Genomic DNA, 26,843 nt, shown 5'->3' with positions numbered 1-26,843 from the left:
CTTTTAATATTAACTTTCTTATTTTTGGAATTTTTCAATTCCACAATAATAGGTACAACATGTAAGATAGAAATAAACAAGCAAAAATAGGGGAAAAAAATTAACAAAACAACAACTTGCAGTTTAACATAGATAAACATCTCAAGGCTCTTCTCAAAGGCATAAGGGGGGGGAAGAAGAATGACAAGCCACAGGAAATATTGGGAGGGGTGACCAAAGTCCTAGCCAAAGAGGTGGGTTTTAAGGAGGGTTTTACAGAAGAAGAGGGGTTGTAGAGGTGGTGGGGTTTAGAGAGGGAATTACAGAGAGTGGGACCTAAGTAGCTGAAGGCAATGGTAGGGCAAAGGAAAGAGGGGATGCACAAGAGGCCAGTGTTGGAGGAGTTGAGAGTTGGAGCTGTGGGAGGGTTGTAGGACTGGAGGGAAGAAAAAAAGTCACAACGCACTATATACAGCATAATAGCAATATTGCAACAGTAACAAACTCAGGTATAAGTTTGAACAGACATGTTCCTGAGGCAGAATAAAACCATACAACAGGAATGGTGAAAGATCATATGAACTAAATCACAAAGTATTGTGGTGACAGCCTCGATGAAGACTGAGCTGGAGAAAACTACAGAAGTCCAATTCAGGTCCAGCATTGATAGTAGTGGTTGGGTCAGCAAGTCATAGCATTTATAGTCTTGAGGTCTTGAGCATGATTTTCAAGGCTTCAAGAAAGAAAGGAACAAGTATTTGAAGCAGTAAAATGGCAAATAATCATATAGGGCTCGATTTTCGCACCCCCGAGCGGGTGCGTTCGTGGTGGGGGGGCTCCGAAAATCAGGGATTCCCGGGGCAGGTCCGGAGCCCAGCTCCAACCTGCCCACTTCCGGGTTTCCCAGTGACGCGCTTACATGCGCGCGCAGCCCCCGCATGTGGGACTCCTGCCGGCAATTAAAACCGGCGGGATGCCACTTAAAGTAATTAACTAGGTACTTCAGGTCGTTTACAGACCTGATTGACCTGATATTTTAGGAGGGGTGGGATTTTCAAGTCAACTGGGACTGTTTCCCGTACTGGGGGAAATACTCCCAGTTGAAATGGACGTGTTGCAGCCATCAGCCTGTGGCAGCTACAAAGGTCCATTTGACAGGTGGGGGTGGGAGGAGACCCTCACTCATTGCAGGAGGCCACTCTGTCACTTTGGACAAAGTTTGGTCTCCACCACCCTCCTCCTAACAATAAAATTCACAAACTTGCACACTTACCCCGGTGTCCAGACATTTACCTACCTTGCGGGACCCCCTCAAACGTACATCTTCCCGATGGGGGCCGCCGTAGCTGCAGTCGTGACCTCCTCGGAGGACGAACAGCATCACCGTCCACGCCGTCCACCTCTGACACGTGGAGCTCCACAACACAGTGCTGTGACACATCCATCTGCACAGCAAGAGGGAGGGCAACGGCAGAGAGAGATGCGTCATAGAAGGCACTACCCTCGCCACAGGGTCTACAGACCGAGGCACAGCTTCCTGGACCTCTCTGAGCAGCAGTGCACATGGAGGCTTAGAGTCACTCGACATGTAGTCGTGGACATCTGCAGCCTCCTTCATGCCGAACTGCTCCCGGCTGGCCCAGGCACCATCTTCTTACCTGTCGCTGTCAAAGTCACCACTGCCCTCAACAACTTCTCTTTCGCATCCTTCCAGGGTGCCGCACAGGGGACATCGCCTATATCTCTCAATCGTCTGCACAAAAGAGCCCTGCAAATACACCTACACCCACTTTGCAGTGACACAATGGGTGGCATCAGTTATGGGTCTTCATTGTGATCCTCAGGAAAGGGCATTATTGCACAAACCAGACAAGATTCGCAAAGACGTGGCAGTATTGGTAACAATATAATATGTAATGTGAGTTGATCAGAAATTAAATATAAGTAAAAACCGTGACAAACCCTCAAACACCCTTGTGCATCCCCTTCATGCTCACGACACGTTTGCCTTACGCTTCCTACTGCACATATGTGATGCATGCCCTGTGGCTGCAGCACAGGTAGTGGCAGGTTGAGTGAGGCTGACCGTGAAAGAGATGCATGAGAGGGTGAGTATGAGATAGAGCCATGAGATTGTATGAGGATTCGGTTGAGTGGTAGTGGAGAGGTGAGTAAGTGCAGGTAAGATGAGGATGAGCTTTGAGTGGGTGTGAGGAGTGATGTGATAGAGTAGTGTTGGCAGTGCAGAAGGAGATGTGGGGTGGGGGCGGTGATGTGGCAGACGGAGTGTAGGGGAATGAGTAAGTGTACTCACTTCGGCTGACCTACTGAGGTCATTGAAGCGCCTCCTGCACTGTATGCAGGTGCGCAATTTTGCTGTAATTTTGCCTATTTTCTGCACCATCAATCAGTGGAGGACTGCCCCTTTAAATAGGGCTCCTCCAGCTGACAGCCTATGCTGCGCATGCGCAGTCCGCCCTCTGCGCAGCTTTCCAGCGCGAAACCCGGAAGCCAAGGTAAGTACCTTCAATCAAGCTGTGATTGCATGCGGAGCACCCCGATTTCACTGGGTGCGTTACCCAGGCGCCCAGTCGACCCCCCGCTGCCAACTCGCCGCCCTCCTAATATCGGGCCCATAAGGTGGGAAAGGAGTAGGTGCAGTTCTGGCAAAGCTTTACCCCTGCACCCCACTACAAGAAAAAAGGAAGAAATTCAGAACCCTCCAGACCCTAGCACCATCAAGTTCAGCTTAGGAACAGACCCAAAGAGAATTCTTGGACCAGTGCACCCTGCTCCTTCTTGTGCACAATTATTCAAAAAGGGAGACCATCCACAAATAATTTTAGCCTGAGATAAACAAAGGGAAAACATAATTGTCTCTGATTGATCCACTTTCCTTAATTGATTCTTCCTTGGCAAGCGAGATGGAACACAAATCTACTTCCAGAGAACTGTACGGCAGTAGCGTGTCGCAAACAACAGGAAGTCAATTAACTGTCCTGTTCCTGAGTCCAGTGGACCTCAGTGACTTTTTACTTTTACGATGGTTTAATACACCTCCTTCTTGAGAACAGATATTCCTACTCAAGTGAGTCCACGAGCAGCTACATAGGGGCCATTGTTAGTTGTTTGTAAAATCACAATAAAACATTGACAGAAATGATTGTCATATTTGTACTTGATTTAGGTTCAGGATTGGCATTGAATTGACACCTTATTAATCTAAATGGCTGATAGCCAGAGGTTGTCATTGAACTGTGTCTTTCTAGCTGGCAGATCTGACATGGCAGGTCTCAGTGAAACTTGTACAAAGAGGAGCTATAATTAATGATTTAAAAAAAAACTTTTAAAAACTTTTTGATGAAAGTAAATTACGTTGAAGGACATTGCTCTTTAAGATTTTTGTTATTGTTAGAAAGCCAACATGCTGTGTGTAACCTTATTTTAAAAACTTATATCTTCTTTCCTCTTTCAATAGCTTGGATTTTTGATATTTCTAAGATTGTTTATCTTTCACCTGGCTGGACTTGTAGGAGCTTTTAAGGAATGTAAATGTCACCTTCATATTTACTTAAAAGGTAAGCCCGTGACAAAACCAATTTACTGAACATCATGAATGTAGGAACTATTTTTGTTAAAAACACTCCAATGAAAAATATTATAACCAGAATTGCATTGCTTGGCTGTTTTCGTAGATGCCTCAAATAGAACTTGCCAAAACTTCCAAATAAAACCTCCAGGTAAAAAGAACATGCATTTATATAGCATCGGTCACTTCTTCAGGATGTATTTAAGTGCTATTTTAAGGGAGCACTGCATTGTTGAAGTGCTGTCCTTTGGATGCGATGCTAAAGCAAAGCTCCAACTGCTTGAATCCCAATGCAATATTTGAAGAAGCGCAAGAAGTTCTCCTGGTGTCCTGGGAAACATCCTTCCTTTAACCAACTCCACCAAAGTAAATTAACCACATTTGCTCTTTGTGAGACCTTGCTATGTGCAAGTTGGCTGCTGCGTTTGCCTACATAACAACAGTGACTGCACCTCAAAAGTAGTTCACTGGCTGTGAAGTAGCCAGTGAACTACTTTTGAGGTGCAGTCACTGTTGTTATGTAGGCAAACGCAGCAGCCAACTTGCACATAGCAAGGTCTCACAAAGAGCAAATGTGGTTAATTTACTTTGGTGGAGTTGGTTAAAGGAAGGATGTTTCCCAGGACACCAGGAGAACTTCTTGCGCTTCTTCAAATATTGCATTGGGATCCAAGCAGTTGGAGCTATGCTTTAGCATCGCATCCAAAGGACAGCACTTCAACAATGCAGTGCTCCCTTAGTATAGCACTTAAGTATCAGTTTAGATTATGTGCTTATATCCTGGAATAGGATTTGAACCCATAGTAGGCTTGAATGCATATCTTCTGACTTACAGACAAGAGTGCTACCAACTGAGTGAGGCTGATGCTTATAAGTTTTTTTGTTAGTGATTTTTCATCATGTCTTATTAGATGGCTAATTGTAATTTTTTTTGTTTGTACAGTTACTTTGATACGGCCATTTAAAATTTATGGGGCTTTATGTTCCTCATTTTAGATGGTCATAGTTTTACTATCAATTGTACTGGTACAGACTCTGTGATCAGATTTGGTATTTTTCTTTAATGGGGAAAGACATATTTGTATGTCTGCTGAGTGAATTTTATGTACTGCAGTAGTCATTTGTGTTGTAAGCAGATAAGTTGCCAGAAAGATATCAGTAACATTTTATTTACGTACTTGTTGCATTTTGTGCACAATTAGCAGTCATGTTGTATGGTTGGGCTGTGTTAACAGATTCGGACATGACGCCAAATGGTAATCAATGTCTCATTAATTAATAGACAAATCAAACATGTAAAAGTACCCAATAGATGTAATAATAGAGATTAAAACAATATTACCTCATTTGATCTCTGGACAGAGTTTAACCCCAGTCCATCACCGGCATCTCCACATTATAATTAAGTTGGCAGCATGGTCGTTTTGAGCTTTCTGACAGCTGGGTAGACTTCTGACAGCTAGATTTATGAGGTTGTTTTTCAAAGAATTCAAGTTGGCCAGCTTGTTTTAATATTACTCATCTAGTCACAAGACTTTTTGCAAAATTGTTTTTCACAGAACTCAAGGTGGCCAACTCGTTTTGACCATACGCATTTAGCTGTCTTGCCATTGTCCCGTTCTTATTGCTGTCCTTGGATTATTGTTCCTCTTTCTAACACATAGCTATCTTATCCCACAATGAGGGTGACAAGGGTCAGTCACTAGTCAAAGGTTAACAATTTACAATTCAGTAAAATAAGCAGCACACTCAGCAAAATAGTAAGCACAGCCTGCAGAACATGATGGTTAAAAGCGTTAAAATAAATGTCAATTTTGTCCCTATTCAAAATATTCTTACAACTGCTATCCCATTGGGGACAAAACACAGGACAACAGTTCACAGAAATGTTTGTTGTATATGGTATCATTTTTGGAGGTATGTAACAATGGCCTAGAAATTCGATTGTGGCCAGAAATGGGCATGCAGGGGCCGGGACGTGCATTGCATGCACCTGTTTATGTGGTCCCAGGGACCACTTGAAATTGGTGCTCCGACCTCATTTTAATGTTTCAGGCATGCAGCCAGCACAACCTATCCGCTTCACTGATGCCACTTAAAGGTAGCCAGCACCTCTTAAAGGGGAGATGCACTCTGGCTGCGGATAACGGAAACATTTCTGAACACAGAAATGGCTGGAAGAAGTACAGAGAAGGCACCCAGGTTCTGTAATGCCACCTTGGAAGCCCTGGTCCAGGCAGTGGACAGCACAAGGAAGATCCTGTTCCCTCCAGGGGACAGAAAGCCCTCCAGGCAACACCTCCGCTGCTCGTGGGAAGAAGTTGCGGAGGAGGTTAATGCCAAGAGCTTAGCTCCCAGGACATGGCTGCAATGTCGAAAGAAGTTCAATGACCTCATCAGAGTTGTCAAGGTAAGAATACTGCTCTCCTACTCTCTGCTCACACCCCACCACCAGCCTCACTACTCACAATATTCCCTTCCCCATTTCCCTTCACCCTCCTATAATCACTGCTCCACACTTCACTCCACCTCCTTCTCCTCGTATTCAGACACTCACCACTATTGCATCACTCATTTCCCCACACCTCATTTTACATTCTGCATATCAACTATTCTACCTTGACAGTCACATTCTCTAAACACCTCACAAAGACTGTTACTAACACACTCTCTTTTTCCTTGCAGTGGACGGTTGCGCACAACCGGCGCCAGGATGTTGCCTCTGCAGGAGGCCGAGCCCGCCTGCACATCCTCGCCCCTCTGGAAGAAAACAAACTGGCCACCATGGGCAGTGGGGAGCATCATGGCCATGGCGAGTGGCAATGCTGGAGGAGACGTTGCACAGGGTTTCTTCACACTTTATCCCCTTTTTCTCTCTATCTCACCCTTCACACTCTGCATGACAAACTGCAGCTGCTTTCACCAGCCGCTCATTTGTCTATGCTCTCCCTTCAGGCTAAAAGCTAACCCTTGTCCAGCTCTTTCATTTCAGGTGTTCGAAGACACCTCTGCTACTTCAGGAAGAGAAAGCCAGCCTTCCTGAAGATGCACCATCACTTGATCTGACCCTTGCAAGCACCCAGCTCAAATACTGGCGCCACATGTAATTTAGAGGGTAGCCTAGAGGAGGGGTCTTTACATGGTGAATCACCGGCCACAAGTGTGCAAGTGCCAGAGTAGGGGGATAGGACGCAAGAGGTACCAGCTCTCCGGAGTTCAAGATCACATACTAGCTCTGCAGCAAAGGACTCAGATGCTGACTTTGAGGGATGAGGCTACTGACGAAGGGTGATGGGCATACACCAGGAAATGCTAAGTGCACTGAGCAGCCTGTCAGCGAGCTTGCGCAGAATAGCTCAGAGCCTGGAGGAGTCCAGCTCCAACTTGTGCTGGGGCTTCGCGCAGCGGAATTGGGACCATTCTGTCGAACATGGACCGAGTGATCATCTCCCTTGAACATGACAGTAGTGCCAACCAAGGATCCTCTTCTGACAGCTTACACAGCTTCCCATACAGCTCAAACTGATACCATGGAAGCTCAGATGGCTGCCATCTGGGCTCTGGGGGCCAATGTTGACAGGGGATTCCAGAGTGTCACATCACTCCTGCACTCTGTTCTCAAGCAGAGTCATAGAAGTGCTGAGGTGCAATCCCTGGAAAGTGCTCTGGCTCCATGTTCAGGATGACAGCATACCAGCTCCTCCACCACCCACTCCGCCAGTGCTCTTGTTAGTGCCGCACAGCCAGCTGGGGCAGACTGCTCTGACCCATGCCGAGATGCTGCAGTGTGCAGCCAGGCCCTCAAGGCCCACAGCTGTTTGAGATTGCCCATCAAGGCCATCTGAAGTGTCCTCAATGGAATCTCATAAGAACATAAGAAATAGGAACAGGAGTAGGCCATAAGGCCCCTCGAGCCTGCTCTGCCATTCAGTAAGATTGTGGCTGATCTTCATCCTCAACTCCACTTTCCCACCCTATCCCCATATCCCTTGATTCCCTTGGTGTCCAAAAATCTATCTATCTCAATCCAAAGATTCACAATCCTCTGAGTTAAGAAACTTTTCTTCATCTCGATCCTAAATGGCCAACCTCTTATCTTGAGACTATGACCCCTATTTCTAGACTCTCCTGCTAGGGGAATCAGCCTCTCAGCATCTACCCTGTCAAGCCCTCTAAGGCTTAGCAGCCTTCCACCTCCCAAGCTATAGCTACTGGGGAAACATTTTGTAGGAGCATTAGAATTGGTCAATGAGCACTGAAGGCAGTGGAGGCCAAGTCATTAGATGTATTCAAGAAGGAGATAGATATATTTCTTAATGCTAAAGGGATCAAGGGTTATGGGGAAAAAGTGGGAACAAGGTACTAAGTTAGACGATCAGCCATGATCATTTTGAATGGCGGAGCAGGCCCGAAGGGCCGAATGGCCTACTCTTGCTCCTATTTTCTATGTTTCTATGCGACACAGCTTGGTGATAGCCTACTTACCTAGCATTTATGGCTATGTCAGAAGTCAGAAGACCATAAAGGACCGTATAGGTCTACTAAAGGATACTGTAGGGCAGATTCAAACTGATTCTCAGGTTATGGCAGAGCTGCTAAATGACTATTTTGCATCAGTCTATACTCCTGTAGATGATGCTTACGTTCCAGATGAGGGGTGCTCAGTATTGAATAGCATTATTGATATTAAAATAGATAGTAATGACATCTTGGATAGACTCGGAAAGATCAAAATTGATAGGGCTCCAGGTCCAGATAATATCCATCCAGGGTGATTAAAGAGATGGGACAGGTGTTCTGTGAGCCCCTTACCCGTATCTTCAATAGTTCAATAGAGTCATGGATAGTTCCCTTACACTGGAAGCTAGTTCATGTAAATCCTATTTTCAAAAAAGGGGACAAATCAGAGCTGGGGAACTACAGGCCTATCAGCCTGTCGTCCATTATTGGGAAGATGCTTGAAGAGATCGTAAGAAATGCCCTTTATGATCACTGGGAAAGGAAAGGGGCCATTAGAAATTCACAACACGGCCTCTGAAAAAATAGGTCATGCCTAACAAATTTGATAGAGATATTTGAGGAAGTCACGAGGGTACTGGATGAGGGTAATCCGGTAGACATTGTCTACCTGGACTTTGAGAAAATCTTTGATAAGGTACCACACACTAGGTTACTTCACAAGATAGAACCTTGTGATATCAGTAGAAATTTGAAATGCTGGATTAGGAATTGGCTCCAATCCTGCAGCCAAAAAGTCTTAGTTAATGGATGTGGTTCATCTTGGCGACATGTTACTTGTGCTGTCCCCCAGGGGTCGGTCCTGGGCCTGCTATTCTTCACGGACTTTATTAATGACCCGGACAGCGGTGTTGGGAAAATGGTAAGTAGGTTTGCAGATGACACCAAAATCTATGCAAGGATTAAGACAGTAAAGGAGTGCAAATCCAAAGATTTAGATGTGCTAGAGAGTGGGCCACGCATTGGCAAATGGCATTTAATTTAGATAAATGTAGTGTCATGCATGTTGGTAGGGCCAACACGGAATACACATATCATTTGCAGGGAACAATAATGAAAGAGTTTGAGAAAGAAAAAGATTTTGGTGTTATTGTGCATAGATCACTAAAGGTTCATGATCAATGTAAAGAAACTATAGCTAAAGCTAACATGGTATTGGGTTGTATTAATAGAACCATTCAGTATAAATCAACGGTCACCATTTTGACACGATACAGGTTGCTGGTTAGACCGCATCTAGAGTACTGTGCCCAGTTTTGGTCCCCCCCCCCACACGTCGAGTGATATAGTGGCCTTAGAAAATGTCCAGAGGAGAGCTACAAAAATTTTTTTTTTATATTCGTTCATGGGATGTGGGCATCACTGGCGAGGCCGGCATTTATTGCCCATCCCTAATTGCCCTTGAGAAGGTGGTGGTGAGCCGCCTTCTTGAACCGCTGCAGTCCGTGTGGTGATGGTTCTCCCACTGTGCTGTTAGGAAGGGAGTTCCAGGATTTTGACCCAGCGACGATGAAGGAACGGCGATATATTTCCAAGTCGGGATGGTGTGTGACTTGGAGGGGAATGTGCATGTGGTGTTGTTCCCATGTGTCTGCTGCTCTTGTCCTTCTAGTTGGTAGAGGTCGTGGGTTTGGGAGGTGCTGTCGAAGAAGCCTTGGCGTGTTGCTGCAGTGATTCCTAGCTTAAAGAATCTCAGCTACATAGATAGGCTTTAGAGCAGCGTAGACTTTGAGATGACCTGATAGAGGTCTATAAAATAATTAAAGACTGGATAGACTATTGATAGATTTTTCCAGTTTAACAGATTGGGGAGGAACAGGGGACACGAGTTTAAACAATGTAAGGGTAGGAATAGACTGGATGTTAGGCGGTTCTTCTTTTCCCAGAGAATTGTGAGCCTCTGGAATACATTGCGGCTGGTGTGGTGGGTGCTGACCCTCTGTATGCCTTCAAGAGGAAGCTACACCAGTTCCTGACTGGGGCAGAGATCGCATCATGTAGAAGGTAAGTGCCTTTATAGATAACACTCGGTACATGTGATCTGGACTGGTCTTGATCGCCTGAAGGGGCCGGAGAGGAATTTTACAGAGAATTTTTTCCCTGATTGGCCCTGGGTTTTTTTTCTGTTATTTTGGAGATTACATGGCTGTGGGGAGTGGATGTTTTTTTTTATTTGTTCATGGGATGTGGGCGCGTTGGCAAGGCCAGCATTTATTGCCCATCCCTAATTGCCCTTGAGAAGGTGGTGATGAGCTGCCTTCTTGAACCGCTGCAGTCCGTGTGGTGAAGGTTCTCCCACAGTGCTGTTAGGAAGGGAGTTCCAGGATTTGGGTTTGGGAGGTGCTGTCGAAGAAGCCTTGGCGGGTTGCTGCAGTGCATCCTGTGGATGGTATACACTGCAGCCACTGTGCGCCGGTGGTGAAGGGAGTGAATGTTTAGGGTGGTGGACGGGGTGCCAATCAAGTGGGCTGCTTTGTCCTGGATGGTGTTGAGCTTCTTGAGTGTTGTTGGAGCTGCACTCATCCAGACAAGTGGAGAGCATTCCATCACACTCCTGACTTGTGCCTTGTGGATGGTGGAAAGGCTTTGGGGAGTCAGGAGGTGAGTCACTCGCCACAGAATACCCACCCTCTGACCTGCTCTTGTAGTCACAGTATTTATATGGCTGGTCCAGTTAAGTTTCTGGTCAATGGTGACCCCCAGGATGTTGATGGTGGGGGATTTGGCGATGGTAATGCCATTGAATGTCAAGGGGAGGTGGTTAGACTCTCTCTTGTTGGAGATGGTCATTGCCTGGCACTTGTCTGGCACGAATGTTACTTGCCACTTATCAGCCCAAGCCTGGATGTTGTCCAGGTCTTGCTGCATGCGGGCTCGGACTGCTTCATTATTTGAGGGGTTGCGAATGGAACTGAACACTGTGCAATCATCAGTGACCATCCCCATTTCTGACCTTATGATGGAGGGATGGTCATTGATGAAGCAGCTGAAGATGGTTGGGCCTAGGACACTACCCTGAGGAACTTCTGCAGCAATGTCCTGGGGCTGAGATGATTGGCCTCCAACAATCACTACCATCTTCCTTTGTGCTACGTATGACTCCAGCCACTGGAGAGTTTTCCCCCTGATTCCCATTGACTTCAATTTTATGAGGGCTCCTTGGTGCCACACTCGGTCAAATGCTGCCTTGATGTCAAGGACAGTCACTCTCACCTCACCTCTGGAATTCAGCTCTTTTGTCCATGTTTGGATCAAGGCTGTAATGAGGTCTGGAGCTGAGTGGTCCTGGCGGAACCCAAACTGAGCATCGGTGAGCAGGTTATTGGTGAGTAAGTGCCGCTTGATAGCACTGTCGATGACACCTTCCATCACTTTGCTGATGATTGAGAGTAGACTGATGGTGCGGTAATTGGCCGGATTGGATTTGTCCTGCTTTTTGTGGACAGGACATACCTGGGCAATTTTCCACATTGTCGGGTAGATGCCAGTGTTGTAGCTGTACTTGAACAGCTTGGCTAGAGGCGCAGCTAGTTCTGGAGCATAAGTCTTCAGCACTACAGCCGGGATGTTGTCGGGGTCCATAGCCTTTGCTGTATCCAGTGCACTCAGCCGTTTCTTGATATCACGTGGAGTGAATCAAATTGGCTGAAGACTGGCTTCTGTGATTGTAGGGATATCGGGAGGAGGCTGAGATGGATCATCCACTCGGCACTTCTGGCTGAAGATGGTTGCAAACACTTCAGCCTTAACTTTTGCACTCAAGTGCTAGACTTCGCCATCATTGAGGATGGGGATGTTTACAGAGCCTCCTCCTCCCGTTAGTTGTTTAATTGTCCACCACCATTCATGACTGGATGTGGCAGGACTGCAGCGCTTTGATCTGATCCGTTGGTTGTGGGATCACTTAGCTCTGTCTATAGCATGTTGCTTCCGCTGTTTAGCATGCATGTAGTCCTGAGTTATAGCTTCACCAGGTTGGCACCTCATTTTTAGGTACGCCTGGTGCTGCTCCTGGCATGCTCTTCTACACTCCTCATTGAACTAGGGTTGATCCCCTTACTTGTTGGTAATGGTAGAGTGAGGAATATGCCGGGCCATGAGGTTACAGATTGTGCTGGAATACAATTCTGCTGCTGCTGATGGCCCACAGCACCTCATGGATGCCCAGTTTTGAGCTGCTAGATTTGTTCTGAATCTATCCCATTTAGATTTGTGGACTGAACGGAGGAGTTCAGCAAAGCGATCACACAATCTGCGTTTGGTCTCCGGGATATAGAGGAGACTACATCATGAGCAGCGAATACAGTATACTAAATTGAAAGAAGTACAAGTAAATCGTTGTTTCACCTGGAAGGAGTGTTTGGGCCTCTGGCAATTAGGGATGGGCAATAAATGCTGGCCTTGCCAGCGACGCCCACATCCCATGAATGAATAAAAAAAAGCACGTTGGTAGTGCCACACAACACGTTGGGTGGTATCCTCAGTGCGAAGACAGGACTTCATCTCCACGAGGACTGTGCAGTGTTCACTCCTACCAATACTGTCATGGACAGATGCATTTGCGACAGGTAGATTGGTGAGGACGAGGTCAAGTAAGTTTTCCCCTCGTGTTGGTTTGCTCACCTCCTGCCACAGGCCCAGTCTGGAAGCTGTGTCCTTCAGGATTTGGCCAGCTCGGTCAGTAGTGGTGCTCCCGAGCCACTCTTGGTGATGGACATTGAAGTCCCCCACCCAGTGTACATTCTGTGCCCTTGCTACCCTCAGTGCTTCCTCCAAGTGGTGTTCAACATGGAGGAGGACTGATTCATCAGCTGAGGGAGGGCGGTAGGTGGTAATCAGCAGGAGGTTTCCTTGCCCATGTTTGACCTGATGCCATGAGATTTCATGGGGTCCAGAGTCAATGTTGAGGACTCCCAGGGCCACTCCTTCATGACTGTATATCACTGTACCGCTACCTCTGGTCAGTCTGTCCTGCCGGTGGGACAGGACATACCCAAGGATGGTGATGGAAGAGTCTGGGACATTGGCTGAAAGGAATGATTCTGTGAGTATGGCTATGTCAGGTTGTTGCTTGACTAGTCTGTGCAACAGCTCTCCCAATTTTGGCATAAGTCTCCAGATGTTAGTGAGGAGGACTTTGCAGGGTCAACTGGGCTTGGTTTGCCTTTGTCATGTCCGGTGCCTAGTGGTCCGTCCGGTTTTATTCTTCTTATGATTTTTTTTTAGCGAGATTTTACAACTGAGTGGCTTGCTAGGCCATTTCAAAGGGCAATTAAGAATCAACCACATTGCTGTGGGTCTGGAGTCACATATAGGCCAGACCGGGTAAGGACAGCAGGTTTCCTTCCCTAAAGGACATTAGTGAACCAGATGGGTTTTTACGACAATCTGGTAATTTCATGGCCACCATTACTGGTGCTAGTATTTTAATTCCAGATTTTATTTAATTAATTAATTGATTGAATTTAAATTCCCCAGCTGCCGTGGCGGGATTTCAACTCATGACTCTGGATTATTAGTCCAGTAATATAACCACTATGCTACCGTACCCTGTGAGGGGTGGTGGTGGGTGGAGAAGAAGAAGAGAGGTTGGGGGGGGAAGAAATGTTTGGCCATGATGGTCCAGCCATCATGGTATGGGGCGGGTTTGATGGAGCAGCTGGTCTTTTCCTGCCTGTCAATTTCGTATGTTCGTAAGGCACCATATACATAGATCCTCCAAGAAGTTCAGGTAGGAGAAGTGCTCCGTGAAGACCCGCTGTGGCTATGGCCTCCTGCGCAGTGCCCTCCTCCTCCCTCTTGTTCTGGCTACCCCTGTTCTCTGCTGTCCTGTTTGCTACTCCTCCTTGTCTACCAGACCACCCATGACTGCAATAAAACAGTTTTGAAGGCAAACAAAAACAGTCCAGCATCAGCAAAAACAACTTCTCAGAAATCAAAATTAAGCTTTATAAGGCAGAAGAACCCAGAAGTTAACCAGTAGCCTAAAAGGACAAACCAGCAAGTAACCTCTATGTAGTGGATGAGCTCTTTAAATAGCACTGCTGAAGGGTCCTTCCTGCCTGTTACCGCCATGAATTGCTGAGCAAATTTATCATGTGGCGACTTAGGTGCTTGGGCAGACCAATATCACAAAAGGATCCTACAACAAGCGTAGGACCTTAATTTAAATATTTTATTGATTGTTTTACATACTTCCCGTGCGTGCCCCAGACTCCCACAGAAAAGCCCGATCCGATAAGGCAGGCGCTGCACTTCCGGCGCGGAATGAGCACGCGCTCGCTACCTGCCATATTGGATGCTTAAGCGCCCCTTTTGCATCTGAAAAACAGGCGCAGCACCAACGAATCTCTAGGTTAATAACTATTTATGCACACCAGAGGAATATAATAATCACCTATAGCCTAACGTTGTGCATGAATTTTGCAGCAAATTGTAGCGACTTTGTTGGTGATTTTATTATATCGCCAATTCCTACACTCTTCTGCTTATTCTCACCTGTCGGCTACCAAGTTTCTCCTCTTTGAATTTTGTATAACAAATTATTATATGTGAACTGTGACAATAAGAATGGGTCTCCCTGATTATGATGAAGGAGGAAGCCTCCGAAAGCTTGTGAATTTAAAATAAAATTGCTGGACTATAACTTGGTGTTGTAAAATTGTTTACAATTGTCAACCCCAGTCCATCACCGGCATCTCCACATCTTGATCTGCAGAGAGGGGGAGGGAAAATTCTCATTGTTGACCTTGCAAATTTTAAACTTCAAAATTGTTTATTCTTTTTGCGATGTCATGATTTGAGGCCTTACGACGGAATTGGCAATCCACATGCGTAATTTTAGCAAGCTCTATGTGATCTTCCATGTACCTTTCAAATATCAATAAATGCAAATGGTATTCACGTGCCATAAATGGCCTTGAGGAATTGCATTCTTTTTTTGAAAATGAGCTATTTTTCCTCCCATTTGTCACTTTATTTTTAGATTCCAATCAGCAGAACAGTGAAGCAGCAATTTGAGCACTCTCTGAAAATCCAAATTCAAATCAAACACTGATAGAGTTAATCAAGGTGACGTCAGTTTTATATCATCATATTTGAGTAACCTCTGTCAATGACAAGCTGTTAATAAGAGTCCAGCAGGTGAGTGCAAAAGAGACGGTTGAAGTGTTTGCAAACATCTTCAGCCGAAGTTGATGATCCTACTTGCCTTCCTCCCAAGTCCATAATTATAGTTGCCAGTGTCCAACCAATTTGATTCAAGCCACATGATACACATACGAACATACAAAATCGATGGGCAGGAAAAGACCGTGACACCTGGATCATCACGATTAGGCACTCATTCCCACTTGTCCACGATCAGTCATGTAATCTCCTGGGACAGCCCAAAAAACAGAAAAAACCCATGGCCAGTTAGGGGGAAAAAAAATCTGGGAAATTCCTCTCAGAACCCCCGCCTTAGGCAATCGAAACTAATATGTATATAAACCTAGTATTTTACCGACTTTTTATAAGACGTGATCTTCCGAATCAGGAACTGGTCCAGCACTCTCTTGAAGGCACGCAGGGTGTCTGCACTCACCACCTAAACTGATATCTTATTCTATAGGTCTACTATTCTCTGGGAAAAGAAGAACAGTTTAACATCTAACCTAGCCCTACTCTTACATGGCTTATATGCATGACCTCTGGTCTTCCCAAACCTATCTTGTTGAAATCTCAAGGGGAACACAATAAAGCCCTTTAACAATTTTGTATACCTCTATCAAATCACTCCGAAGTCAATGCATTTCTAATGGGAATAGACCCAGCATTTTAAGCCTTTCTGAATAACTACGGTCTTTTAAGCTGGGGATCATCCTTGTGGCATTCCTTTGGACTTTTTCCATAGCTTCTACATCGCCCACCATGTGAGGGGACCAAAACTGGGCACAGTATTCCAAATACAGTCTGACCAGGGTCTTTTACAAGGATTAAATGGTGTGCTATGTTTTATATTGAATAGTTAAAATGCTATTAAGCGGCTGAGTACACAGGGGCCCAATCTTCAAGAGAGCTATGATTAGGGAGCATTGACCTCATGTGCAGGCAGCGGAGACGATTTCCATGCATAGGTTTAAGATGATAGATAAGTGAGAGGAATCCACATTGCAGAAAGCTTCTCAACGACCTGCAAAACATCATGGAGAGAGTCACAGCCCAGGAGATTTCTGCAGCCACAAGATACCAAGCAAAATAGGAAGGACATTGGTAGCTTCTGGAGTGGCAGCTACGACTGCCTAAATAGATGCTTTGATTGTCAACCTGAATGCCATTCTTGCACAGAGCTTCCAAGACCTAGTTGGAACTATTCAGTCTGCAATGACACCAATTGGTAGCCTGTGTCAAGCCATCCATCACTCAATCTCACCTCACTCAGAGACCATCTCATAGGAGCAGTAGATTTAGGAGCAAGTAAGTTAGTTAGCTGGCAAAAAGTTAGACACCGTGTTAAGGAATGGTTGTAGTTAGGGTGAATGGATTTTCTGGCACCTTTGAGTGAATGTTGTTACGGAAAGTCAACATGGCTTGGCCACAAAGAACTCTGAGTTAATTTCTGTGTATGCTTGCAACATTTGGGAGTAGGCAGAGAATCTGTCTCATATAAGAAATTGGCAGAATTCTTTGACAGTGATGAACTTTGTAAGGGTGTGGGGGGAGAATAAGCAGATGTGAAGTGCCTTTATTTGGTATCTCAACCTTTATTCATTGAAAGCAATGAGCTAATGTGGTCTTCACTTTTATCTACTGGCTGTACCGATACCCACGTACTCCCCTTCTTAAGCACCCTTCTCGTGCAGTGAGGATGGACACGCTCCCCCAGTCATCATTGGTCCCATCAGCTTCTGGAAGCAGCACACCTACTTTCATGTAGTACGCAGCAAGCTACAATGAATCTACAGGCTCTCACTGGGCTGTATTGCAGGACTCCACCAGATTTATCTAAGCATCTAAAATGAGACTTGAGGATGCCTACAGTCTGCTCAATGACACTTCTTGTAGTTGCATAGAGCTCCTTATATTGGGTGTCTCCCTCTGAATTGGAAGCTTAACTGATGTCATTAGCCATGACTACAGACGATAGCCCTGATCCCCAATTGTTGCAGGATTGTAGATTATAGCATCAAGGTAACAAGTGGAACAATTTTTATTCCATTCAACGTAAGGTACCTGAAGTACGGGGGGAAGGTCCTCTATATTCTAATTTTTGCAAATGTAATCCAGAATTTCCTCTGTGTTCATTTAACTGCGCATTTTGGCTGCTGCTCTGGACCCAAGCCTATTATTTCTGTATCTTTCTTTCCTCTTGTCTCTTCTCGGGCCCTTCCCTTCTGTCTCTTCTGCTTACTGTCATCTAGTTATATCACCTTTCATGTCTCCCCTCTTGGGTACTATGCCCCCCCAAATCTCTACCCCAGCCCATCACTACTGTTCTGCCGTCCTACTCTCCTCCCGCTGTTCCAGGCTTGAATTCTCCTTGGATAAGCCCACAGCAACCCTCTTTGCCACGCTTGGGGCATTCTCCGAAGGGTCCATCGAGGCATCCATTGCAGCCTCTTTATGAGCAACAACTGAAACTGCCCCATCTCCTCTCTCACCAACCTTCCCACCTAGCGCACATACTGGAACCTAACCTCCTTTCCATCCTGCTCACTGAATCACCATTGTTTCCTTGGACGCTGCCTGCCTCCGGACCAACAATCACTGCTAATCCTGCATTTCCCTCCAGAATGTCCGAACAAGGCCCGGGTCATTCGTGACCTTATTGTGAATGATTGCATTGATATCCTGGCTTTGACTGAAACTTGGCTCATGGGTGGCGATACCTTGGTCCTTACTGAAGCCTCCTCACCTGGTTATACTTTTCATCACCTGCTGTGGCCTGTGGTCCTTATGACCAAATCACACCTTGATCGCTCCTGCTACTCCTTTGGTACTTTCCCCTCCTTCAAGCTTGTAAACAATGAAAAGGATGAGATCAAGGTATAAACTAGTTTCTTTCATTAAACCCCTTTAAGCATCAATATATTCTTAAATGAGCAGCCATCATTTTCCATTATCTTAATAATAAAATTCCTAATTTCGAATATGATTTTTACATTCTTAGGTCTTCCAGAGTTTGAAGCCTGTTATCAATCCTATCCCAGTGTTCTGTTTGATGTTTGTTTCATCATCAGAACAGGAGAAATAATCTGTGGCTCTCTGATATCAACTGAAGCATATTCTCATGGAAATAGTGTTTTGGATGAAGAACTGGACAAAAATTGGTGTAGCCAGGTGAGGAATATTAAATGTTAATGCTTTGGTTACTGTTCACATCATGTCGTCCTCAAACTCATAAAATACTAAAATAAAAGTAGCTTTGGAAAAATGTAACAACGGTGACAATTCTCAGAAACTTACAAAACTAATTTTGTATAATTATTAATCACTTCGTAAATAATGTTGACCTGGCCCATTGTATGTTATTTGAATATTTTCAGTGGCTTTTGAAGCTGAAATTAAAGATTGGAACCTGATAGCACATTACTCTACTGTGGATAGTCAGGGCCTGCTTTATAAAAATATATTTGTTAGTTATAATGTTGCTCTTGTGTTAAAACATTATTTTTGCTTCTGTGCAAGATATGGAAATATGAAGCTAATAATTTCAGCAGTTGTCCACAAGGGATAACAGAAAAAAAAAGCTTTTGTGTTAAGTAATTTTAACTGACTAAACTCTATGAGAATGAAATTCTGCAGGGTTCTCCCACCTCCACGGTAACTTCGGCGGAAGAGTCGCAAGAACCCTGGAAAAACAATGTTTTTCTGGGGCTTCTGTGGCTCTTCCGACAAAGTTATGGCAGACAAGCAGGAGAACCCCTGCAGAAATTCACTCTCTGTGAGAAAATAATAAAGTAATGAATTAGCAAAAAGTGCCAGGTAATAGTCATCTCCAACAAGAAGAAGCCCAACCACCTTTCCCTGCCCTTGAATGACACTATTTCTGAGTGACCCATCATCAACATCTTGGGGGTTACTATTGACTAGAAGCGTAACTGGACCAGGCACATCAGTATTGTGGCTACAAGAGCAGTTCAGAAGCTGGGTACTCTGTGACAGTGCCTCAGCTCATGACTCTTCAAAACTTCTCCACCATCTACGAGTTTCAAGTTAGGAATGTGATGGAATACTCACCACTTATCTGCATGGGTCTAGTTGCAACAAAATTCAAGAATCTCGACATTATCCAAGACAAAGCAGCTTGCCTGATTTGTGCCCCATCATGAACTCGGTATACATCCCCCCCCATCACCGGTGCACTATGGCTGCAGTACGTATTATCTACAGATTGCACTGCAGCACTTCACATCCCTGTGATCTCTACCATCAAGAAAGACAAGAGCAGCAATATCAGGGAACTACATTACCTCCAAGTTCCCCTCCAAGTCACACAGCATCCTGACTTGTACCTATGTTACTGTTCCTTCATTGTTGCTGATTCAAAATCCTGAAATTCCCCAACTAACCTTGTGTGAGTGCCATCACCACAAGGACTGCAATAGTTCAAGTTGGCAGCCCACCACCTTCTCAGGGAAATTAGGGATGGGCAGTAAATGTGCCTTGCCAGCATTACTAACATCTTGAGAACAAATACATAATAAAAAAATAGAATCTTACAACATAGAAGGAGACTATTCTGCCTATTGTGCCTGTGCCAACTCTCAGAAAGAGCTATCCACTTAATCCCAGCCCACATATCCTTTAAATTTGTTTCTGTTTCAAGAAAATCAAGAAGATCCAGAAATCAGTCCTGGAAAAATTGTAGAAATCTCTCCCCTTATCGCCATTTTCATCACTCACACTCTGATTTATTTTTGGATAATTTAAGTCACTGTTTATTAAAGCCTTGTTATTCATGTATTTTTCTCTTATTTGTCTACGTATCTGTTCCTATATTTCTTTTTCACTGGTCCATAATGTACTCCGAATAGAGCAACAGTTCCCTTCCTATTCCTTAACTTTAACCGTATAGATTCAACTTTTTATATTTTTATGAATATATTAAAAAAACACCTTTGAGCCCTATTTTATATATATACTGTGTATGAGTTCAATTTCTCTGTACACATCAGCGCCCCTATTACCTCCTACGGTCACTCCATCATGGCATTATTAGTAAAAGCAAAAGCATGCTGGATCAAAATTGCATGTTCTTAATTTTCTTGACATTCCATTTGGTGTACTGAAACTTTTTTTTTAAACAGACATCACAAATGGAGTGGGAAGATAGAGGAACATTAAATAAAAAATAATTTCCCACTGTCCATGAATTTGCTGTTGAACACAGTAAAGGATTGGTTTCTACCTGATCTAGGATAAGAGTTCCCCCTGCACTACTACTGTCATGCGATGGTAAGAGTGCTATTAGTGGGAAGCATATTGCTGGTTTATCTGTACATGGTGCCAAACCTTCCGACCTGCTGTTACTTCCTGAAGCTTGGCACAACTTTACCACCTTGTGATAGCTTGAACTCCCATTGGTATTGATGTCTATGCTCCTCAGACATTAAGAGGTTAGGCTCCATTTTCCATGCCTACTGATAGTTGCTATTGATTCTTCCCTACTGCAACATATCAATGAGAGTAGGGACACAATTTATGGGGTGTTGGGCACTTCCCCCAGAAGCACTTGGTGCACCAAGCAATGGAAGAAGGGGTCTAAAAGCCAGCAGTACCAATCAGCCATGACAATCCTGGACATTGCTGACTCAAATGCAGGGCCCTCACAATGCATCAGCACAAGGAGGCTTAGGGTCAACAGAATCCCAGCAGGATGGCAATGAAACCCTGCAGCCAGAGAGCACCCGTATTTATTCCACATGGGAATCGTTTAGAAGAAGTAGGTTAATTCACAAATGTCTGAAAGAAAGTACAAAAGATATATTACCACCTTGTGATAGCTTGAACTCCCATTGGTATTGATGCTCCTCAGACATGAAGAGGCTAGGCTCCATTTAATGACATATTAATAACCTGGACTTGGGTATAGAAGGTATAATTTCAAAGTTTGAAGATGACGCGAAACTCGGAAATATAGTAAACAATGTGGAGGATAGTAACAGATTTCAGGAGGACTTAGACAGACTGGTGAAATGTGCAGACACGTGGCAGATGAAATTTAACATTTAACGCAAAGAAGTGTGAAGTGATACATTTTGGTGGGACGAATGAGGAAAGGCAATATAAACTAAATGGTACAATTTTAAAGGGGTGCAGGAACAGAGAGACCTGGGGGTGCACATACACAAATCTTTGAAGGTGGCAGAACAAATTGAGGAGGCTGTTAAAAAAAGCTTATGGGATGCTGGGCTTTATTAATAGAGGCATAGAGTATAAAAGCAAGGAAGTTATGCTAAACCTTCATAAAACACTGGTTAGGCCTCAGCTGGAATATTGTGTTCAATTCCGGGCACCACACTTTAGGAAGGTCGTCAAGATCTTAGAGAGTGTACAGAAGAGATTTATTAGAATGGTACGAGGAATGAGGGACTTCAGTTATGTGGAGAGACTGGAGAAGCTGGGGTTGTTCTCCTTAGAACAGAGAAGGGAGATTTGACAGAGGTGTTCAAGATCATGAATGGTTTTGATAGAACAAATAAGGAGAAACTGTTTCCAGTGGCAGAAGGGTCAGTAACCAGAGAACACAGATTTAAGATCACAGGTTTAAAGAGCCAATGGCGACATGAGGAAGCATTTTTTTACGCAACGAGTTGTAATGATCTGGAATGCACTGCCTGAAAGGGTGGTGGAAGCAGATTCAATAGTAGCTTTCAAAAGGGAATTAGATAAATACTTGAAGGGAAAAACTTTACAGGGCTATGGGGAAAGAACAGGGGAACGGGACTAATTGGATAGCTCTTTCAAAGAGCCAGCACAGGCATGATGGGCCAAATGGCCTCCTTCTGTGCTGCACCTACTATGTTACTATGATAAATGAGGTTGAACTCAAGCTGCCTACGTTCACATACCATGCAACAGAGAAAATAATGAACTACACTAGATTTCAACATTATGCTGAGTATTCTTTGTTATTGGTTACAATATAGCAGGAACTTAGCATAAGATGGCAATAAATGGTATTTGAAAAACTGAAGATTTACAAAAAAAGCTCGCAGATAGTTTCTTGAATACGTGACCACCCAGGGCATAGGCATTTTTCTTTTTTTAAATCAAACTGTCAAGTACATCAATAAGTCATATTTTTTCCAGAAGGGAATTAATGATGCTCTGCCTTAATTGCGTTATCATGTTAGGAACATAGGAACATAGGAACAGGAGTAGGCCATTCAGCCCCTCGTGCCTGCTCCGCCATTTGATAAGATCATGGCTGATCTGTGATCTAACTCCATATACCTGCCGTTGGCCCATATCCCTTAATACCTTTGGTTGCCAAAAAGCTATCTATCTCACATTTAAATTTAGCAATTGAGCTAGTATCAATTGCCATTTGTGGAAGAGAGTTCCAAACTTTTACCACCCTTTGTGTGTAGAAATGTTTTCTAATCTCGCTCCTGAAAGGTCTGTCTCTAATTTTTAGACTGTGCCCCCTACTCCTAAAATCCCCAACCAGCGGAAATAGTTTCTCTCTATCCACCCTATCTGTTCCCCTTAATATCTTATAAACTTCGATCCGATCACCCCTTGACTTTCTAAACTCTAGAGAATACAACCCCAATTTGTGTAATCTCTCCTCGTAACTTAACCCTTGAAGTCCTGGTATCATTCTAGTAAACCTACGCTGCACTCCCTCCAAGGCCAATATGTCCTTCTAAAGGTGCGGTGCCCAGAACTGCTCACAGTACTCCAGGTGCGGTCTAACCAGGATTTTGTATAGCTGCAGCATAACTTCTGCCCCCTTGTACTCTAGTCCTCTAGATATAAAGGCCAACATTCCATTTGCCTTCTTGATTATTTTCTGCACCTGTTAAAAGCACACTCACTCCTTCGAGCCGGAATTGAACCAGCAACCTAAGGATGACTTTACTTTGGTTTATTCACTACAGTCCTCCGCTCTACCAGCTGAGCTATTGAAGGGAAGCGATTACAGCATGAATCATTTATAGATGGTTCTGATAGCTACTTTGATGCCAGTGCTCAATAATAGTGTGACTATTTATTAGGGGATCCCTCTTTGTAGATTGTTTTCTGTTTAGCTTACATACAAAAATGACACTCTGCAGCATAGAACAGTGTGAGGAGGGTGGCAAACTATTGTGTGAGTGAGTAAACAACATTCAAAAAAAAGTATGAGCCTGGAAATTGCTGTGAACAGTATTATTGTACAAATGCTTGATGTCAAATTCCTCTTGCCACTATTTAACCTATTTATTCCATTCGTACAATAACATTGCTCACAGTAACTTATAGGTTGTCATGTTCAGTTTCATCTAAAGGAGGTTATCTTCAAGTACATAAAGTAAAATAACACTGGAATTTTAAGTACTTTTACAAAATGTCCTATATCATCTTCAGTTACACACAGTTTGTCAGTGTCCTCGGCAAGTGGATGAGCCTCTACAGGAACAATGTACCATCAGTCCAGTGCTAAGAGAATGCCTTCTGGTTTGGATTTGTGTGAAGCATAAGATTCAACTCTTGGATGATGTTCTGCAACATCTCCTCCTGAGGGAGCAACTGTGCAAGACGAATTGGTAAGATTCATAATTTTCAAGGCTAAACTATGAAGTATTGCTTTTACTTCTAAGTTTCATAAATAGGCAGTGAATGATGATACGTTTCAGAAAACAAAACATTATTGCTGGCAGAAGTTGTATTAATTCAGAATGTTTCATATTACCTGGCAGAACAAGTGGCACCACTTTATGACTTTTGCCTAAAATATGTTTGCATCACATATGGTGTTGCACACATTTAATGTGAGGCAAATCTTTTAAAACTGTTTTGACCCCCCCTTCATTTATAGTGTGCTGCAGAAGAATTTTATTAATATAGTTATTCATTATGTTATGGTTTTTTGGTGAAGAAATGGTTGCAGCATCGGTGATGAACCACGGCAGGCCGTTTCATTCCTTGTACTTTAGCATACTTACACACGTGTATGAAAAATCCATTAAGTTAAATGTTCAATATTTATTCAGTGGCATTGAAAACTGTTCTGTATGACTGAATGGAATTGATAAAATGGTATCTTAAGTACACATGGTTTAAGCTGGAAGATTAGAATTTGGCCTGAGAATGCATACTGAATTAGCCTACAAGTATTGAGAATAAGAATCAAGATTATAGGGTAAATCAGAAATCTTGTGCTCCCAGTAAGAAGGGAGCACAGGTCAGAGATAGGGCTACGTCATTGCAACACCGATTCATGACCAATGCTCCTTTTGAATGTGGTTTCCCACTGCAAGTGTGGAATCACTGGATTTGGCCTTAGGTTCCTTTCCTTTCAGCATTAACAATGACAAGAGGCTGCGGTGCAGTGGTCTACCTCATTGTGGCATCCAATCCCTGGCAAACTTTTCTGTTTTTTTCAAAGTAGCCATCACGCAACACTAGCAATCACATAGAGCGCTAAATTGGGCCGCGTAACGCCCATTGTTTCGGCGCTACACGGCCTCTCTGACATCCAAGATGGCGTCTTGGATGTGTACGTACGTTTCCAGCGTGACATGCACCAGACGCCATCTTGATATAGGAGTTAGCGCAGGCGCATGTAATGAACGCTGGAATCATATAAAATAAGGAGAAAATGACTTCAATCAGTGTGCAACGCTGATTTAAAGTGATAGACACCATTTTGGGACTTAACGCTCAACTCAACGCACAGTCTTAACCCTGATCATCTGAACGTGTCTTAGAGTGCCTGGAGGACCCCCCCACGAGCGCTATTAAAAGGGGACCATGCAGGATTTACAGATTAGTTGCTGGATTATTGCTTCTGGCTGCCGAGACATTTGTAACTGTTTTTGGAGGTCTCCTACACTTGAATACTAGGACGCGGGGACATAGCCTAACATTTAGAGCCAGGACATGCAGGAGTGAAGTTAGGCAATGCTTCTACACACAAAGGGTGAGAGACGTTTGGAACGCTCTTCTGCAGATGGCAGTTGATACTAGCTCACTTGTGAAACTTAAATCTGAGATCGATAGATTTCTGTGAACCAAGGGCATTAAGGGATATGGGGCTAAGGCGGGTATATGGAGTTAGGTCACAGGTCCAGCATGATCTCATTGAATGGCGGAACAGGCTCGAGGGGCTAAATGCCACTGCCACTTGCTGCCTCTTAATATGCGCCACCTTCTCCTGCAAGAAAGTGGGACGTGTGTCTGGGTGATGTGCCTGTCATGGTTGAATAACTGCCAGTGTGTGTGGCCTGTGAGTTGTGGGTGGGTGGCTTGAAACAGTGGTAATGTGTAAGGGTGAGAGCAAGCATCTGGTTGGAAGAGTTGAGTACTGATGGAAAGAGTTTATTGGTATGTGGGGGATGGAGGGTGTAGTGCGTGTTGCAGTTGGTAGGAGACGCCACTTGACAGTTGACCTCACTCACCTGGACCACTCATGTGAAAGCATTGAACTTCTTCCTGCGCTGCATCCATCTTCATGATGCTGTGCGCCTGGCATTGACTTCGTCCCTCACTGCCTTTTGAGTATATGTCTGGAGGGCCTCTTGCCCCTCCCCCCACCCCACCTCCCCTCCCTCCCCGGCAGATATAGGATGTCCCTCCTTCTGTCCACCTCTTGGACCAAGGCCTCTAGTGCAACAGCAGGGAACCTTGGTGCATGCACTCTCGCAGGCCTGGTACCAACTCAGATCGGCAGATAGGTGAGGTCTGGCGTGCAGATTGGAGGATGTGGGATTTAGTAGTGCGCAACCTTTATTCAATGTTTTATCATAACTCATCAGTGTGTAAAAGTAGGGATGGGACCTGCATCTGTATTTTACGTGTGTGATGTCTGATCTCCATTCAGACTCTGTGCAGACAGTAGACTGTTATTTTCAGCAAATAACAGGTACCAGCTACCTTTAAGAGATTTCTAAGAAACATCCTCCCTTTAAGAGATTGCGCTCCCTCTGGTGGTGGAAAGTGCGAATTGCATTGATTCCACGTGCAAGGCCTGGAATGGAACGCTGATTGCAGGTAAGTCCTTGGGTGGGCCGAAACTTGCGTCTTGCCTGCGCAGGGGTCATTGGGCGCGGGGTAATAGCACATCATGCTACCTGCGCCCAAAAACAGCCCCTATTGAATTTTTCCCCCATAATACTCAGCCTCCCTGTGCATCTTCGAAAAAATTCTTATCAATCATATCTTGTATGTATCTCACCCCAAAGGGTCATGTATACAAATATTACTACTTTGGATTTTAGTTTTATGTTTGTTAATCTGTTCTTTTTCTTTTTAATACTGGGGAGAAAATGAAATTGGCTTTTCCACAGTAATGTGTCATTTTTTCCCCAAAGTCCTTTTAGAATTTCAATACATAAACACTGTCATACTAGAAATCAGTGGTATTGAGGTGAATTTTTGTTCATGTTGCTGAAAAAAAGCTTTTAGAAACAGTTTCTCAAACAGTGTGCTAGTGTCCATGCTGACATATTACAAAAAATCATCCTTGATTGTAATATCTTCCTCAAATCTAAAAGGAAAAGGACAAGTAAACTAGACCAGTGCTAAAGCCCATTGTGACCTGTTGCAAAACTGATGTAATTTACTG

The 26,843-nt window shown here is 44.2% G+C and overlaps 1 protein-coding gene and 1 non-coding gene across 3 annotated transcripts in view; one reads left to right on the top strand and one right to left on the bottom strand.

The window, feature by feature from the left end:
• The window catches only part of tmem232 (transmembrane protein 232), a 118,916-nt gene that overhangs the window by 27,307 nt on the left and 64,766 nt on the right, over positions 1–26,843 (top strand). For both annotated transcript variants that reach the window (XM_067982944.1, XM_067982945.1), the window contains 3 exons: positions 3,458–3,557; positions 18,237–18,406; positions 23,645–23,823. In XM_067982944.1, coding sequence (XP_067839045.1) covers positions 3,458–3,557; positions 18,237–18,406; positions 23,645–23,823 — 449 coding nt within the window. The remainder of the gene's footprint in view (positions 1–3,457; positions 3,558–18,236; positions 18,407–23,644; positions 23,824–26,843) is intronic.
• Positions 23,113–23,206, bottom strand: trnay-gua (transfer RNA tyrosine (anticodon GUA)). The gene is made up of 2 exons: positions 23,170–23,206; positions 23,113–23,148 (listed from the first exon to the last, which is right to left on the bottom strand). It is a non-coding gene; the product is annotated as a tRNA-Tyr (tRNA).

Source organism: Heptranchias perlo, chromosome 4 (genome assembly GCF_035084215.1).
Source record: "Heptranchias perlo isolate sHepPer1 chromosome 4, sHepPer1.hap1, whole genome shotgun sequence".
Classification (NCBI taxonomy): domain Eukaryota; kingdom Metazoa; phylum Chordata; class Chondrichthyes; order Hexanchiformes; family Hexanchidae; genus Heptranchias; species Heptranchias perlo.
The sequence above is the reverse complement of the archived record's forward strand: the minus strand, read 5'-3'. Positions and strand labels throughout refer to the sequence as shown.